Here is an 18345-nt window from a genome sequence, read left to right as displayed (position 1 = left end):
TTTGTCCTCGCTGTCCTTAGGTCAGTTACCATAGAATGCTTCTGAGCTTTACCACTTCCTATATAATTCACTTCAGATGTGCCAGGGCGTGTGATGACTCGTTTTATTTGGAAGTAGATGACAGTGCACCTTGTGCTGTCCTTGTTATTGAGGATGAATCTTCGGACTTAGGGGAATGTGGGCTTCGGTGTGTATTGAGTGTGGTCTGTGGCTGAGTCCCACTGAGAGCAGCAGCACACATCTGGAAGACGGCTGACTGGGATTGGGAGTCCGTGTCTCAGTTTGAGAAACCGCTAATGCTAAGGGACCCGTACGGTGATCAGACCTGTGACCATAGCCTCGTTTGCACCTTGGTTTGGCTGAGGTGATAAGGCACGTGGCACCAGTAGAAATGGACTGGAATTACTGACTCACACTTCTGGAACATCACAATCTTCCTGGTTTTCAGAATAAAACTTTGTGCTTTTGATATAAATATATACGCTATAATAAAATGTTTGACTAATTTATATGGTAATATTCATCAGCCTGTAATTTTTTTTTTTTTTTTAAACTAATGACCTAGTTATAGAAGTTTTTTCTTTTTTTCTGTTCTGGAGCAAGCTCTTGTTTTCCCTTCCTGTCAAATAGAGAATAGACACAGGAGTGAAATCCCTGATTTCACTGACATGTTTCTTGAGCCGTTACTTTCCATTCCTCAACTCCACTTTTCCCCAGGATTTGCCTGGAAGCACCCAGATTGTTTTGGATTTCATTTGCCGCTTTTAAGTTAAAGGTATTAAGGACTGACTACCGGTAGGAGAGAAGTGATCAGCACACTGAATAAGCTAATCCTGAAGGGTTGTTCGGTTTTGTTCTCTGAAACAGGAATTCTGGAAGAACTATTTAAGGTGTAACTTGCAGGTGTGTATATATGTGTGTGTGTGTGTGTGTGTATATATAATTTTTTTTTTTTTTTTTTTTTTTTTTTTACAGTCCAAGGGAAGTGTTCTGGGTTTTGTATGTAAGTGTGACTGGGTTTATTCTGGGAACCACTGAGGAGTGCCATAATTTGCACTTAAAGACTTTAACTTTCACATATTTAGTAGTACGTTAGTACTGAGCACAGTAAATTGACACTTTTTCTTTATTTTGCTTTAGTACCACAAACTACTTTTAAGAAAAACGTCCTCTTCTCTGTTTCTTAAGAAATAAGGAGTGTACTAAGCAAGGGGATAATTCACATTTCAAAATGAACTTTGGTGGGCTGTCCAGACAGATGAAATGTCCCAACAGATGACTGAAAGGATCCATCAAAGACTTTTGTTTCATTTGGTAAAAGTAAGCTTCTAACAAAAGATTTTTTTTAATTGGGTTGCTACCACTCCATTTATTGCCTGCTAACTCCGTGTCATTTTATCTATGGTAGTGGAGAGAATACGAATTTAAAATTATTCTCTACGAGGTAGAGATGGGTAACATTCTCATCCAGTTATACCATTAGTGGGCTCTTTCAAATTTTGTGTAATAAGCTCACAGTGTCCTATAACTTACCTTTAGGAAAACTGAGTGTTCTTTAACAGTCCTGTTCCCCCTTTAAAAGTGAATTCACATGATGTGGCGCCTGGGTGGCTCTGTCGGTTAAGCATCTGACTTCGGCTCAGGTCAGGATCTTACAGTTTGTGAGTTCAAGCCCCGCATCGGGCTCTGTGCTGACAGCTCAGAGCCTGGAGCCTGCTTTGGACTCTGTCTCCCTCTCTCTCTGCCCCTTTCCTGCTCACGCTCTGTCTCCCAAAAATAAATAAACATTAAAAGTGAATTCACATGGGGTACCTGGGTGGCTCAGTAGGTTAAGCATCCGACTCTTGATTTCTGCTCAGGTATGATCTCACTTTTCCTGGGTTCAAGCCCCACATCAGTCTGCGCTGATGGTGCAGAGCCTGTAGGGATTCTTTTTCTCTCTTTCAAAATAAATAGACTTAAAAAAAAAATGAGTAACGGGCTGAACAAAGAACATGAATCTGGTTTAATAAGTGGATTTTTTTTACAGGATGAAAAACTGTAGATTGAGACAAAGTGATCCTGAAGTTAACCTTGGGGTATTTTTTGAGAAAAATAAAGATGTCCGTTTACTATTCTCAAAAATCAGTCACGTATTTCAATTCTTAAATTGATTCCAGACAGAGATGCACTTGTCAAATTTAAGCTTAAGGCTGTTCATTTTGGTTTTGCATCTATGTGATACGCATTTTAAAACCCTGAAAATCCTTTGCGTTGATTTCCATAGTGGACATTTGTTACCATGTCACAGGTCTCCGAAAAGCAGACTCCTCGAAGAGGTATTTGCTTGCTTGCTTAAGCTGATGGCAGGGTGGCGGGGGGTTGGGGGGGCGGTTACAAACATGAATAAAATGTTGATTATGAATTGCTTAGCATGTAATAGTGAAGTCAAAACCATTCTCATACGCCTTGAAGAATTAGATTTGAACTTTTTTCTGAGTATGAAAATGATAAAATTATTGGATCGTTCACTTGGTTTCTTAAAACAGCATGGTTCTTCCTGCTGTTTACTATTCAAACACTTAAGAGTCTTTGGTAAAATATGAAACATCATCAAATTGATTTCCTCGGGTAAAATCCTTCCAAAATACAATTTGGCACGACAATTTAACTTTACCCAGTGCTACATATATGGGAAAACGTGATCGTTAGTTTACAAAAAAACAAAAACAAGGAGTCAGGTATGCACTCTACTGAGCATATTGGCTTCTACCGTGCTTTAAACATTTTAAACTAGTAACTTCCAAAATCAAAATCTTGAATTGCAAAGTTACGAAAGCTATTTATTTTGTCAACAAGAAGACACAACTTACAAACATGTTTTAAATACAAATTTATTCTTGATGTTGGTTGCGGGTACTAACAGCAATTTCAGGTCTGTAATCACCATGATTTGTTGTTAACATAAGTTTTGTCACAGACTATTGAATGTCTCAGATATTTTGCTGGAATGCCATTGTAAATACCTGGCTGGAAAATAGCTCTGGACTGGGGTTTAAAAGTTTGAGCCAGTATTTAACCCATTTCAAAAGAGAAATGGAGAATATTTGCAGATGGTGTTGCCAATTTGCATTTCCCGCAGCACATTCTGCTTACGAAAGGTGTACCAGAACGACGGGTACCCCAGAACACAGGGTCGTGGGCTGAGGTACTTACTGTCCTTACCAGCCTTTTAACTAAGGCACGGCAGCTTCTCCTCGCCCTGGCATTCAGCTCTGGACATAACTTCCATGTGGCACTTAAATCACGACGACGGTCACTGAGCTTTTCAACAATGACAGTCTTCATCAGAACTGTCTATGACATCAACTCGGCGTAAAACAACTTCTCTTTATTTGCTTTAATAAAGCAAAAAAGTAATAGTGCGCGCATTTCCCAAAGTAATGGACGTACGTGCAAAACTTCCAGTTACGTGTTCTGAGGCGGGGAGGGAGTGGTAACAGGAAGAGGTCTTACTTTGAATCGCCATGTACTTCTGCCCCTTTTTGAGTTCCAAATCCAAGTGTGTCCAGTATGCCTGCAATACTACAGCAGGAGATCTAGCTTAAAATGAAACCAGCCTCTGTACTGGTTTAAGACACAGTTTTAATTTTAAGACAATTATTAGAAAGTAGTCACTAATTCGGAAGCACGGGAGACATCAGGGCAGCAGAACAGAAGGGTGGGATGGAGTCAGCCCTGTGGAATGCTGGACACAAAGTAATACCCACAGTTCTAAAAGTCACTTTTACTGTAGAACATTAATACTCATGTACCTGCTAACCCAGTGATAATTCCTAAGCTTAGTAGTTCACAACCGTTTTAGAAAGCACATAATATTAACATTCAAATAAAGCATCGTAGAAACTTTTGTAAAGAAATGCTTACTATTTTTAAAAGCCTTGGTCCATTCTGAAAGATTAACGTTGAATTTTTAAAAATCGAAAGAGAAGAGTTTCTCCCTACAGAATAAAGAACAACTTGCTGGCATGTGTATTTTAAGCGCCTGGAATAAAATGGGCCAAATGTTCACAGGCAGTTAACCGCTTGTACGAGGACTCGTTTCGTTTGACTCAGCACCAGGTAAAAGAAGAGTAAATATGCCCTTGAAGATGTGGTTGGGTTTCCCCTCTGCCTCATCGCCCCGCTCTTCCCAGCAGGCCACGGGACAGAAGCGTGCATCCTTGCTGCCCCGCTAAGAAACCAAATTGCCGTCACTCTTAGATGGCTGCCCAGCATGCAAACACAGTTCTCCTGCCAGACGACGGGGGCAGCAGGGAAAGCGAGGTGTCCGCTTCTCTGATGAACAAAGAACTTCAGCAAACTCAGTTACCTTCCCGGTCCTTTTCAGCCTTTCAGGTAAATCCTTCTTAATTGCTACACCTGATTACTAATTAGGATTGTTCCCTCTGTCAAGGGAACGCTCCCCAGGCACACCTGTTCCTACTTCCTGATGACCAAGTATGCTTACTTCACTTCGGGCCGTGGCTTTGCTTTTCTTTTTGTACTTTAACTGGTCACTCTTCACCCAGAGGTTACACACTGATCAGAAACTGGCAAGTAGGTCATATTTCTGGCAAGTAGCACGTATTTCTTAACCTGAGTAACACCCAGAAACATAAGACTGTAATGACATTTTCTGTGGACAATTCAACTTCGGTGCTTCTGCAAGAACTTCTAGGGTCACTTTCTAACATTTTCCTCAGGACACGTATTCTCAAAAGACAACATGTCATAGGAAAGTAGTATTTTCCTATATGCTAGTTTAATACAATTGTATAGCAGACTGAAAATTCTGAGTAAACTGAAGGTATGTTTAACGACAAAATAAATACAGCAAAAATGGCTATGCTTGTAAGTTTCTTAGTGTAAAGGCAGCAGTGAATTTGCATCCTGAAACTAATGCGCGTTTCCAGTTGTTTTCTGGAATTTGATAGACCTAGTGTCTCACAAAACCATGTACCATAATGCTAGTGATGCCGTTTTTTGGGCAACAGTCTATGCAAATTTCTCTGATGAGATACTTTCCAGAGTGACGTGGAATTTTTTTTATTAGCTTTTCCAGAAAAATAAAATTTGTATCACTTGCTCTTCTGAACAAAACTTACGTTATTTCCTATTGCTCTTTTAATTATCCTTTAGACAAATTTTCAGAAGTTAAGACATATCTGATATTTTTTAATTGCATGCCCATAGAAGATAAGTGGATAAAACACATTGGACGGAAATATGAATCTTCGTCATTGGACATATCCTTAATTTCCAGAATAAAATCAGTACAACTGAAACTAATACAATTTTCAAAAAAAACTCATACATGGCAGGCTGCGGACGAGGAGCCCCTGCTCATCTTACTGGTTTTATGCACTTTTCCTCATGGAGTAACTGATGCTTTCTGGTTTGCTTGTGGAACCCTTGTTTGTAGGAAAGCATAGACATAGGGCCAGATCTTGTTGGTTTCTGTTCCGGAGAATGTTTCCAACACCCCCTTTTTCCTAAAGATGACAAACAGAAAAACACAGGTCTGACTCTTCCTAATGAGCTTTTTCAAAGTGATTGTTGTTGTTTTCTTTTTTTAAATGTTGATTTATTTTGAAAGAGAGAGCAGGGTCTGACACGGAGCTCAAACCCACGAACCATGAGATCATGACCTGAGCAGGAACCAAGAGTCAAATGCTTAATGACTAAGCCACCCAGGTGCCCCTCAAAGTGATTCTTCAAAGATGGTGATGTGAGGGCGCCTGCCTGGCTCAGTCGGTAGAACATCCAACTCTTGATCTCAGGGTGGTGAGTTCAAGCCCTTGAGGGGTAGAGTTTACTTAAAAAAAAAAAAAAAAAAAAAGTGGATTTAGGGGTCTCAGTAAGTAATCTGTGATCCAGAGAAAGAGGCATTGGCTTAGCGTTGGTAAACCTAGATTTTAGTTTCAGCTGTGCCCTCTGGCTTATGGAAACAGTCACTTGAAAAATAGTAGCACTTATTTATTGAGTATGTGCTCAGTGTTTTAAATATACTGGCTCACTTAATCCTTTCTGGAGCTCAGATTCCTTTTGTTACTGATACAACTGTGTGTTTAGAAAGTAACAGCCCAGATCACACACGGGAGTAGCTCCCCAACACGGGGCCTGTCAGATACCTTTCCTTGCCTCTGTCTACTTCCCCACTTGCAAAACTGCTGTCTAATGCTTGTGCTTCCTTCTTTTTGCCTAGTTTTATTTCTTCCTCTATGCTATCCTTTCACATTTTAGAGGAAAAGGGAATACAAAGTTTTTATTGAGCTTCCTATTGTGTTTCTCCATTTTTCCCCAGGCAGATTTGTCTGGCTTGCCATCAGACCAGCAGCCAGTGTCTGTTTACTCCTGGGGGTGAGATCAGAATCCCAGGGTTGCTCCTCAAAAGACAGACTCCCTCCAGACATGCTGGCATTCCTCTCTTTGCTTACCCTCCTCCTGCAACCCACACGCACACAGGGTCTTCAAGGCTGAACCCTGCTTTCTTCCTGAAAACAGGATCATCGTACCTCTGCAACCTTTCACCTGGTTTTCAGAGGCTTCCCTGGGGACTAAAGCATTCCTCTCTCGATACCTCATACAATTGGCGAGAGTTAAGACTAACTTTGAGTAATTCCCACTGTTTTCTTGGTTAAGAAACATCTGCTAAGGAAAGACACTATGCAAATAGTGTAGTCTCTGCATATTAGAAGCCCTCCTAAATTCACAGGCATCTTGTCAAGCTTTCAAGAGAACAAGCTTCTTAACTGCTGTGGCCTCCTGAATCAAGCCAGTGTTACAAGTGAGTTAATTACTGAGGGCACAAGTGCAGGCACCTATTGTATACAATTGTATACAATCCTAAAGCTGTACCTTGGATGACCATGTGCCCTTTTAATTTCTATGTAATAAAACCTGCTTCAACTGTAGGTCCTTTAAAGAGTAAGAACATAAAGCTGTTTGTTAACACAGACCTAATTACTCTGTAAATGTCCCACTGCTGAAAGAGTTTTAAAAACAAATACAACTGTCAGTATTTAAAATACCAGTGCAGGGGCACCTGGGTGGCTCAGTCGGTGAAGCATCCGACTTTGGCTCAGGTCGTGATCTCGTGGTTCGTGGGTTTCTGTGCTGACAGCTTGGAGCCTGGAGCCTACTTCAGATTCTGTGCCTCCCTCTGTCTCTGCCTCTCCCCTGCTCATGCTCTCTTTTTCTCTCTCAAAAAATAAATAAACATTAAAAAAAATTAAAAATAAATAAAAATATCAACGCATATTGATATTCCATATACCACTCTTAGTTTTTGTTAAGTCCAGCCCTAGTTCTGCATGCAGGCGTTTAGAAGGAAAAGCTTCAATTAATGGCAAGAGGTAGCAAAAGCCGGAAGCCTGGGAAGACCAGGTTTATCTCCTAAGACAGGGACCTGGATCCTTATGTTTCCTCTCTGCAGCTCTCCCGACCCCTCTTCCCACATCGGGAGAGAAGTAATGGGTGGTTACCTCCACGAATAGGCTCGCAGGGTTCTTATCTGCTCAGCAACAATGCCTTCTCCCTTCTGCTTACTTTTGAGTGAATAACAAAACCCCTTTTGGGAAACACCACCTTCACCAAACCAGATCCATGGGATTTGGGTGGGACTCTCCCCACTTCCCAGCTTCAAGAATGGACGTGACCAGGGCCAATCAGTGCCGACCAGAGGGCTTTTGCTGCCAAAGACACTCTCTTTTCTGCTCAGTAGCTCAACTGGTAGGAGATAAGCTGGGAAGTGTTGAGAGGCTCACGGAGGGACAGCCCGCCTGAGATCGAAGCCGCCAACATGGAAAAGTAGAGCCGAGTGTGACCGGGGCCTGAGGACACTGTCTGAACACTGGACACAGGAACTATCGTTGGACCTTGTGGTTACAATACATTCCCCTTTTGCTTAAAGTTAGTGTGAATTAGGTTCCTGACTGATAGCAGCACACAGCACGTTGTACGGTAACCACGATCTACCCAGCTCTCAGCCTCCTCCACATATGGCAGATACGGCTTCCTGGGGGCCCGGCCTTGATCCGTGTGGACCAACGTTTGGCACGGTGTCAACAGAGGGAATAATAATAGCAGCTACCACTGAGTGATTTATTAGTGCCAGGGCCGCGGGAAGTCTTCATGTGGATTCTCTCCGTTCCCTTAATAACCCTGTACGGTAGGTACTATCTACTATTGCTCTGACTTGACACACACACAGAATGTGTGCCACAAAGGTTGAATGCCTTGCCCGGGGCCACACACGCACAGCTGGTAACCAGTAGAGACAAGCTCATTCTAGGAACCACGGAGTTACAGGTAACAGCGACCCCAGAAAGTGCCCTTGTAATTTCGCCCTCCAGAAAGTACTACTAGAATAGTCTGGAGACTGCTGCTTCCGATTTCGCTGCGTACCTGCCCCATTACAACAACACCACTGATTACACAGGGTTTACTATGGGCCAGACACAATCCTAGGAGTTACACACACTAACTCACCCTTTCGACCCTCTATTCTTACCCCCATTTAAGCAAGAGGTGAAGACCAGGTGAATAAACAACGAGCGGGGATGTGAACTTGGGGAGTCTGGCTCCACAGTCTGCTCCAACCACAACACTGTGCTGTCTTGACTCCGAAGCACTGGTCAGGTAGTGCGTGTGTGAAGGGAAAGGGGATGGGAGGGATCCCTCCTCCATAAGCAGAGGGAAAGCCGGACAAAAGGAGACTGGGTCACAGATTTATCCAGGAGAGTTCCCGTAGGTGTTGTGGGATAGGAACTTCCTGAAGAGCGGACAGAACTGTGTGAGAATATAAGCTTTCGAAGACTGTGAGCCAAACGAGGGGAGGATAGGGAGCCGCCTGAAGCTTCCAGGCGCCCTCCAGTGGCACAGGTGGCGGGCATTCCTGGACTCGCAGCCCCAGCGCTCACGGCAGCCTGCCCTTTACCTGCCAGCAGAGTTCGGGCGACGTCCACTCCGAGCTCCAGGTGGGGACCGGCCAGTCTCCTCCCTCCCGAGCAGGGGCCAGCTCCAGAATGAGCGGTCACCTAAGCCTAAAACAGTCGGTGCAAGGTGCTCCCTGACCACAGTGGCTGCTCAAATTGGTGCAGTCTTCACGACATGTGGGGCTTTTGTCCACTGGGGGGAAAGCTGACCCCTCAGCCCTCCATGAAAGAGGACGCCCTGCCTGTTTCCTGGCTACTGTGTCTGAGCACGCGGGGAGTCTAAGGACAAAGCCCACAGAAAGCTGGGAGAACACCAACATTCTGTCCAGACCTCGTGGTGACCGAAGCCCGGGACTTCTCTGTTACACATGCTACATTTCCCCCTTACCGTTCAAACCAGTTTGAATCGGATCTTCTGGTATGTTAGCATTCCAGCTGGAAAGCATGGGTTAACTCAAAACCGACTTGGTGTTTCATCACGCAAGAGAAGCTCTGAAGAGCGACAAACTCACTGGTAATATTCCAGGACCGGCTCTGTTTGGGCTTCGTACGCCTTCAGTCTCTTGACAACTGTCTCTGGCTTATCGTCCTCACGCTGAATGAGAGGCTCTCCAGTCAGGTCATCAATGCCCTATGGAAGAGTTAGGAGAGGCTGGTACCAAACATCTCCGTTTTGAAGCATAGTTTTATAAGCAGCTAAGTGATTTTTAAACATCTGTATGCTAGTACCAAGCACAAAAGCGTGCTTTTCAGTAAACAGAAGCAAATCCAAACATAGATCGTTTTGCAGCACAGGGCCACGAGACCCCAGGATCATCTCCAGCCTCTAAATAATTTCGTACGTACACAGAATGAATCAGCTATAGACTGGGAATCTCAACTGCAAACCCTCTCAAGTGGTCACTAATCCTTATCACCCCAACTCCTAACACACCGCCTGGCACGCAGTAGGAAATCCGCAAATACTTCTGAACGAGCACCAAGCCCCCTGTCGCTCCTGGGGACTCCTTTCCCAACAAGCTGAGTGGACTGGACTCGTCCACTGCGCCAAGTGACCCCAGAGCGTCCCCCTGGAGCTTTGGTCAGGCGTCACAGAACTTCCGTCTGTGAGGGCAAGAGGAATCAAGAGACCGTCTGCTCCGTGAGAGGCCGGGCCAGTGCCACCACAGCCACTCACCACGGTTTTGGGAGGGTTGAACTCAATGTTGTAGACTCGGCCGCTGGCGGGATGAATCCAGCGAGCAGTGAGACGCTGCTTAATGACCTCAAAGGGCACGTTCAGATTGATCACCGTGTCTATCTGATAAGCTCTGTCCAGGGCTTCTGCCTGTGGAAGTGTCCTTGGAAAACCTTTACAAATTCAACAACAACAATGACAAAAGAATAAGGGGAGGAAGGGAGTGGGGGAGGAGGGGAGAGAAGGAAGAGGATTCATTAATGTTGAACAGTCCGAAAACAAAGCAAGAATACCAGGCAGGCTGATCACAGCTGTAGGGCAATTGGGATGACGGTTAATTCTGTGAGTCAACTCGCCTGGACCACGGGGTATCCGTACACGTGGTCAAGTGTTACCCTGGGTGTGTCTGAGAAGCTGTTTTGGGACAAGAGTAACATTTAAGTCGGCGGACTAAGTGAAGCAGACTGTTCCCCTGATGTGGGTGGGCCTCGCCTAAGCCACCCAAGGCCTGAACAAACCAAAAGAGCTGACTCTCCCCTCCAAATAAGGGGGAGTTCTTCCTGCCTGCTTGCCTGCCCTGGGGTTGAGACTGAGACCTCGGTTTTTTCCCGCCTTCGACTCAAGCTGAGGCCAGCTCCTCCTGGCTGTCAAGCCTGCTGGCCTTCGGACTGGAGCCAGATCGCCCATCGGCTCTCTTGGGTCTCTGCACGCTCACCCTGAAGATCTTAGGACTCTTCAGCCTCCATCATCGTGTGAGGCAATTCCTCAAAATAAATACCTGTCTCTCTCTCTCTCCCCCCCGCCTCCCCCCAGACCTGAGTATCAACCTACCCTCAAGGATTCCACCACACCTCTTGCTGGGGAAATTCACAGCTGGATTGTAAATTACTCTCCACCGTTCCTTCTCCCTTTTGTCGTGACCCTCCCTCACCATAAAATATTCTCGAAGGAGGGGGAAGGAACGAGTCACATCTAAAGGGAGCACAGAAATCGTGTAGTCCACTTCTGTCGTTCCCTTCAGATGAACAAGCAGGTCCAGAGAAGATGAGTGGCCTAAGTCTTCAGGGTGCTGGATGGCGGCATTCAGGCCCGCTGCCCACCAGACGTGTGTCCATAGCCACGAAATGCTCCTTCTCTGCCCACGCTCCTCACTCTGGACAGCTGAAGTGCTCCCAACACCACTTACCGTCCAACAGCCAGCTGCACTGAGTGAGGTTTTTCAGCTCGTGTAGAGCCAGCCGAGTCATGACATCATCTGGGATGAGCTTCCCTTGGTCGATGAAAGTCTTGGCTAACACGCCGATTTCTACAGCAGAGGAGGGAGACGAAACCTATCAGCAGGTGTATTTGTTTTATCCCATTCCAGACCCCCTAGGAAACCGCTAGCTAAAGAGGACCTCTGGATAGCACACTCATATGATAATGTGCATTGTCAACAGAATTGGAAAATAATCTACACCTATTTCAAATTCTCTATTATATAAAAATATATAAATGCAAATATATAGACAGAAAAAAAAAATGGAAAGCCACTCTCAACTCGTTAATAGTAGTCCTCACTGGCGCCTGGGTGGCTCAGTTGGCTGAGCATCCAAGTCCGACTTGGGCTCAGGTCCTGACCTCACGGTTCGTGAGTTTGAGCCCCGAGTCGGGTTCTCTGCTGTCGGTGCAGCACTTCAGATCCTCTGTCCCTCTCTCTGCCCCTCCCCTGCTTATTCTCTCTCAAAAATAAATATTAAACAAAAAATGGTAGCCATCTCTGTGTGATGTAAGTGATTTTTGTACATATTTACACTATTGGGTATTTTATAAATTTTCTATCAGAAAAAAAAATAAGAATAATAGAAATTATTTAAGTTTATTGTGAGAGAGAGAGAGTGCGGGAGGGGCAGAGAGAGCTGGAGAGAGAATCTCAAGCAGGTCCCCACTCAGTGTGGAGCCCAATGTGGGGCTCAATCTCACACCTATGAAATCAAGAGCCACCCAGGTGCCCCAGAAATGATTTCCTTTTTATTTTCTTTTATTAATTTATTTTAATGTTTTAATGTTTATTTTTGAGAGAGAGAGAGAAAACAAGCAAGGGAGGGGCAGAGAGTGGGGGGGGGTGGACAGAGGATCTGAAGTGGGCTCTACATTAATAGCATACAGCCCGGGGGTGCCTGGGTGGCTCAGTCAGTTGAGTTTCCGACTTCCGCTCAGGTCATGATCTCACAGTCTGTGAGTTCGAGCCCCGCGTCGGGCTCTGTGCTGACAGCTCAGAGCCTGGAGCCTGCTTCAGATTCTGTGTCTCCCTCTCTCTCTGACCCTCCCTCATTCATGCTCTGTCTCTCTCAGTCTCAAAAATAAACATTATAAAAAAAATTTAATAGCAGACAGCCCCACGTGGGGCTCAAACTCACAAACCGTGAGATCATGACCTGAGCTGAAGTCAGATGCTTAACCACTGAGCCACCCAGGTGCCTCTATTTATTTTTTTAAGTTTATTCATTTATTTTGAGAGAGAGAGAATGAGACTGTAAGCAGGGGAGGGGCAGAGAGAGAAGGAAAGAGAGAGTCCCAAACAGGCTCTGCACTGCCATCACGGAGCCCGCTGCAGGGCTCAGTCCCACGAACCGTGAGATCATGACCTGCACTGAGGTCAAGAGCTCAACGCTTAACCAACTGAGCCACCCAGGCACCCCTAAAGTGACCCAGCTTTTTAAATGAACAGACTATAATGTTCATAAAAGTAAACTAGTTGCTAGTTTAAACTAGTAAACTAGTAAACTAGTAAAGTAAACTAGTAAAAGCTAGTTGCTTTTCAAATATACTTTGAAATTAAAAAATCGTGTCTACCTAAAATTATTTCTTGAATGTCAATACCGCGTAAGTGTAAGGGTTTAACTGGCGCTCGAGGAGACCTGAGTGTTCATCCTGGTCTCCCAGCAACTGTTGTTTATTAACGAGCAAATTCTTCAACCTCTCCTGAACTCAGTTTCTCATCTTTAAGTGAGAAGGCTGGCCTAATGTCTAAGGGTCAGATTCAAGTCTCCTGACTCCAGGGTCAGGGCTGGCCCACCATTATTACAGGTTTGCTACTGTCAACAGGTTGTCTTGTGTCTCCAGGGTCCTTACCACATCCTCTGGGCTGATTTTAAACTTTAGCTATAGGGGCGCCTGGGTGGCTCGGTCGGTTAAGCGTCTGACTCTTGATTTTGGCTCAGGTCATGATCTCACGGTTCCAGAGTTCAGGCCTGGCGTTGGGCTCCATGCTGACAGCTCACAACCTGCTCAGGATTCTCTCTCCCTTTCTCTCTGCCCCTCCTCTGCTCACACGGTCTCTCTCTCAAAATAAACTTTAAAAAATAAAAATGAACTTTAGCTATAGATGACAGCTGTAGGTTATAAAACACAGCACCCTCAGGGCGCCTGGGTGGCTCAGTCGGTTAAGCAGCTGACTTCGGCTCAGGTCGTGATCTCGTGGTTCGTGGGTTTCTGTGCTGACAGCTCAGAGCCCGGAGCCTGCTTCGGATTCTGTGTCTCCCTCTCTGCCTGCCCTTCCCCCGCTCATGCTCTGTCTCTCTCTCTCTCTCTGTCTCAAAAACAAATAAAGATTAAAAAAAAACTTAAAAAACAAAAACAAAAACACAGCACCCTCATGAAATACCATATTTATAGAAACTCCACAACAGGGACTTGCTATTGGAAGGACACAAGTATAGGCAGAGATGCTACGAAACATTCATGTACAAGGACAGTCGTAATCGGTATTTATTATGGCAGAGAATGGTTAACAACCTAAGTGTCCAAATAACAGGGAAATGTTAAAAAATATATCATTCTTAAGACCGCTTCGTGGCATGTGAGCATGCTCAAAGTAAGTGAGAAAAAAAGGTATATAAACAATCATTTAGAATGCAACAATTTTGCAAATACAATAGAACCTTGGACTGCACGTAACTTGTTCCGAGAGTGTTCCGCAAGACGAGCAAACATTTCTAATGAATTCTAACTTGATAAACGAGCGAGGTCTTGCAAAACGAGTAGTAGATGATGCCAAACGTCACATGATCACAATTGCACCCATGGTTCTTGAAATTCACTTTGATATATGAGTGCTTTGAATCGCAGGCATGTTTCTGGAACAAATTATGCTTGCAAACCGAGGTTTTGCTGGACATACAAATGCAACAGAGAAAAGAGAAAGAAAAAAGCACATAAGGCACTAAAGGATTAATTACAATTGTATCTGGGTGTTGTAATTAGGAGGATTTTAATTTTCTTTTGTATAGTCTCGTGACGTGTTTTTCTTCCTTTATAGTAAGTATAGTTCACTTCTAGTTTTTTTCAATAGAAGACAACACCTCTTTTCTGGCTCTGATCCTGTGGGAAAGATCCAATCACACACACAAAAGAGAGAAAGAGAGAGAGAGGGAGAGGAAGGGGAGAAATATTCAAAGAGAAAACTATTAGAAGAGAAACATTTTTATTGAGAATATGTTCTTAGTCCTGAGATACTGAACATCTGTGATAACAATCTCCTGAACGCCTCCCTAAGCTCCACTTTGTTTTCTTTGGTAAAGAACTGTCCTTTTTAAAGACTTATTAAAAATGAGCAGGTGCCTGAGGCAAGCTGGATGCCTTTTCCCAGGATGCTCTCTCCCCTCCCTCCAGCCTCCTTCCTCCCTGTGGAGCCAGAAAGAGGACAGCAGGCCCGTCAAGGGATGTTAAGGATACACAAAGAGCAATGTTTCTTCATTTTGAAAAAAAGCTTACAATTAAGTAAAGCCAATTAAGGCTTTAAACTTAACTTTAAAAAACCTTTTATGTTTTCACAAATTAAGGTAACTTGAACTCTCTGCTGAAGGCGTTCTTTAAACACATCGTTACACCTCACTGCTCCAGTTATTTTTCAGAGGCCCCCTTAAGGATTATGCCTTCCTACTTTGGATAACCTTACCCCCACTGGTGTGCTATTCTGGAGGCTGTTTATTGTTACCTAACTACTGAAGTATGTTGCATCAAGAACATTTAGCAAGCAGGCCAAGCAATTTAACCTTATTTAGAAGCGCTAACTAATGACAAAACATTTTGTATGTTTTAAAGGATCAACGTTAGAAGAGAAAAATGAAAACAGCAATTCGCCAGACTAGGTGCTGAACAGAGAAATCCAAGAGCACTAAAAACATTGAGGTGGTTGTTTTTCTTCCCGTATTTGTCTGCATTCTGAAGCAGACAAAAATCCCACCTAAAAATAAGCTAAATGCTCATCAATAGGGGATTAAACAGACCTTAATATTCAGCAAATAGATACCTAAGTAAGCATTACAAGAATGAAACAGACTTTTATGTTTTGATGTGGAAAAACATCCTAGATATAAAGTGAAAATACACTGGTGCAGAATACATACACAGTATGATTGCATATTTCATAAAATAAGAGATATGTAGGTTATACACACACCTATATACACACATACCTATACACACATATGTGTGTGTGTTATACACACACATTTCCTTTTTTTTTAATTTTTTTTTTTTAACGTTTATTTATTTTTGAGACAGAGAGAGACAGAGCATGAACGGAGGAGGGGCAGAGAGAGAGGGAGAGACAGAATCTGAAGCAGGCTCCAGGCTCTGAGCCATCAGCCCAGAGCCCGACGCGGGGCTCGAACTCTCAGACTGCGAGATCAGATCATGACCTGAGTTGAAGTCGGACGCTTAACCGACTGAGCCACCCAGGCGCCCCTACACACACATTTCTTTTTTTTTTTTTTAATTTTTTTTTTTCATCGTTAATTTATTTTTGGGACAGAGAGAGACAGAGCATGAACGGGGGAGGGGCAGAGAGAGAGGGAGACACAGAATCGGAAACAGGCTCCAGGCTCTGAGCCATCAGCCCAGAGCCCGACGCAGGGCTCGAACTCCCGGACCGCGAGATGGTGACCTGGCTGAAGTCGGACGCTTAACCGACTGCGCCACCCAGGCGCCCCATACACACACATTTCTAAAAGGAAACACGAGATCCTGTTCCCCTGTGAAGAATGGGGCTGAGGCAGGAAATGAGAGAAGATTTTACTTTTCATTTCATGTACTTCTGTCCTTTTTCCAATTCTTCTTTTACCTCTGTAGGCATTACTTCTATAATTTTTTAAAAGCAGGTTCAGGGGCATGTGGGGGCGCCTGGGTGGCTCAGTCGGCTAAGCATCCAACTCTTCAAAAACTTTTTTTTGTTACTGCTTATTTTTGAGAGAGACACAAGTTGAGTAGGGAAGGCGCAGAGAGAGGGGGAGACACAGAATCTGAAACAGGCTCCAGGCTCCGAGCTGTCAGCACAGAGCCGGATGCGGGGCTTGAAGCCGGGAACGGCGAGATTATGACCTAGTCTGGAGTCGGGCGCTCAACCCGCTGAGCCACCCATGCATCCCAGCATCCAACTCTTGATAAGGGCTCAAGTCATGGTCTGTGAATTCCAGCCCTGAACTGGGCTCTGTGCTAACAGTGTGGCCCTGCTTGGTATTCTCTGTCTCCCTCTCTCTCCAGCACTTGCTCACTCTCTTCCAAAAATAAATAGATAAAACTTTAAAAAGATGAATGTGAAAAGGAGGTTCAGGGGCACCTGGGTGGTTCAGGTGGTTAAGCCTCAGACTTTTGATTTCAGCTTGATCTCATGGTTCATGGGATCAGGCCCAAGACTGGCTCTGGGCTGACAGCGCAGAGCCTGCTTGGGATTCTCTCTCCCCCTCTCTCAGCCACCCCCCCCCCCCTTCTCGTTGCATGCGTGCACTCTCTCTCTCTTAAAATAAATAAACATTTTAAAAAAATAAAAGGGGGCTCAAAATGAGTTTTTTGGAAAACAAAGGTCAACACCTTTGAGAAAAAAAACTCATCCTACTGCTGACTTTTTAAAAACACCTTTCGTGGGGCACCTGGGTGACTCAGTCTGTTAAGCATATGACTCCTGATCTCAGCTCAGGTCTTGATCTCAGGGTCATGAGTCCAAGCCCGTACTGGGCTCCACCTTGGGTGTGGAGCTGACTTTAAAAAGATAAGTAAATAAAAATAAAACATAAATACATAAAAGCAGGTTTCTTAAGAGATGATTTGCACTGACATAAAACTCATCCAGTGTATAGAGTTTGCCTGGATTTGGCACTGAGTTATCAGAATTTATCTGGCACGAGAAACGAAACTTCCGATAACTATGCACAAGAATAGCTTTCCTGTCTAAGAAATCTCTGGGGTATCAAAGATCTAAGCCAATTTTTGTGACTACAACGAGCCTAAGAAAAATACTCGGGCCTTCAGATTATGGAAGAAACGTCAGAACCAGAAAATCCCAGTGTAACAAAAAAGAAAAAAAAAAAAAAAAAAAAAAAGGAAGATCAAACCCTTCAGGTCAAACTTCAGTCCTCCAGGTTAAAGGGCACGTGGAGATCAGGCCACAGCACCCGAGGGAGCAGCAGCGACTGGAACTGGACGTGCTTCTCTAACAAACCAAGCAAGCGGTTTACTTTGATCTTTGAACTTCGAACTCGTCCTAAATTCCTAATCTCTTTCACCAATAACCCGCCGGAAGCGGCCCCCGGCCCCCGGAGGCTGGAGCCTTCGGGGCGCAATTGCTCAGCAGCTAAGATCTGCCCCGCTGGGCAGCGGGAGAGGGATGCTGCGTCCGCGACCCTGCGCCCGTAATCCCTGCACCCGCATACCCGGACCCGTATCCGGGGGTCTCGCTTCCGGGGGTCTCGCTTCCGGGGGTCTCGCTTCCGCGGGACCCGCATCCCCGCCAGCAAATCCCAACCCGGGCCACGCCGCGCCGCCTCCGCTCCGGCCCGGGCTCCCACCTGTGCCCCGAAGCATGTTGTCTCGGAGCAGGTCCCCGCTGGAGAGGTGCTTCAGCGCGAAGTGCTTGGTGATGCGCGACGACACGGTGCCCTTGCCCGAGCCCGGCGCCCCCATGATGACCGCGCGCAGCAGCCGCGCCGACGCCCCCATGGTCGGAGGGAGCGGCCCGGGCCGCGCGCCCTGCGGAGTCCGGCCCGGCTGCGCGCTCGCCCGGGTGTGCGGTGTGCGGTGCGGGGCCGGCCGGCAGAAGGCGGGCGCGGCGCCCGGGCGCTCCCGGAAGTGAGGCGACGGCCACCGCGGCCGCCCCGCCCGCCCCCGGCCGGCCCCAGCGCCCGCCCCGCGGCTCCCCGGCGCCCCCGCCCGCGCGCCCCGCCCGCGCAGCCC

At 45.5% G+C, this 18345-nt stretch overlaps 1 protein-coding gene across 1 annotated transcript; it reads right to left on the bottom strand.

Moving 5' to 3' along the window:
• Positions 1-2801: 2801 nt before the first annotated feature.
• AK3 (adenylate kinase 3) lies at positions 2802-18273 on the bottom strand. Its single transcript, XM_043567034.1, has 5 exons — positions 17961-18273; positions 11321-11440; positions 10135-10307; positions 9470-9588; positions 2802-5513 (listed from the first exon to the last, which is right to left on the bottom strand). Exons 1-5 carry the CDS (start codon positions 18109-18111, stop codon positions 5393-5395), a joined length of 684 nt encoding a protein of 227 aa, XP_043422969.1. The 5' UTR covers positions 18112-18273; the 3' UTR covers positions 2802-5392.
• Between the last annotated feature and the right edge of the window lie 72 nt (positions 18274-18345).

The sequence above is a fragment of the Prionailurus bengalensis genome, chromosome D4 (assembly GCF_016509475.1).
Source record: "Prionailurus bengalensis isolate Pbe53 chromosome D4, Fcat_Pben_1.1_paternal_pri, whole genome shotgun sequence".
NCBI classification, from domain to species: Eukaryota; Metazoa; Chordata; class Mammalia; order Carnivora; family Felidae; genus Prionailurus; species Prionailurus bengalensis.
This window is presented reverse-complemented; position numbering and strand designations above follow the sequence as displayed.

What these genes read in the sequence shown, in the direction of transcription:
- AK3 (XM_043567034.1), bottom strand. Translation starts at nt 18,111, where the DNA reads ATGGGGGCGTCGGCGCGGCTGCTGCGCGCGGTCATCATGGGGGCGCCG. An exon ending in GTGCAGCTGGCTGTTGGACG is followed by an intron (nt 10,308 to 11,320) that starts GTAAGTGGTGTT and finishes GAATTTGTAAAG; the next exon opens with GTTTTCCAAGGACACTTCCA. An exon ending in CCGGTCCTGGAATATTACCA is followed by an intron (nt 5,514 to 9,469) that starts GTGAGTTTGTCG and finishes TGTCATCTTTAG; the next exon opens with GAAAAAGGGGGTGTTGGAAA.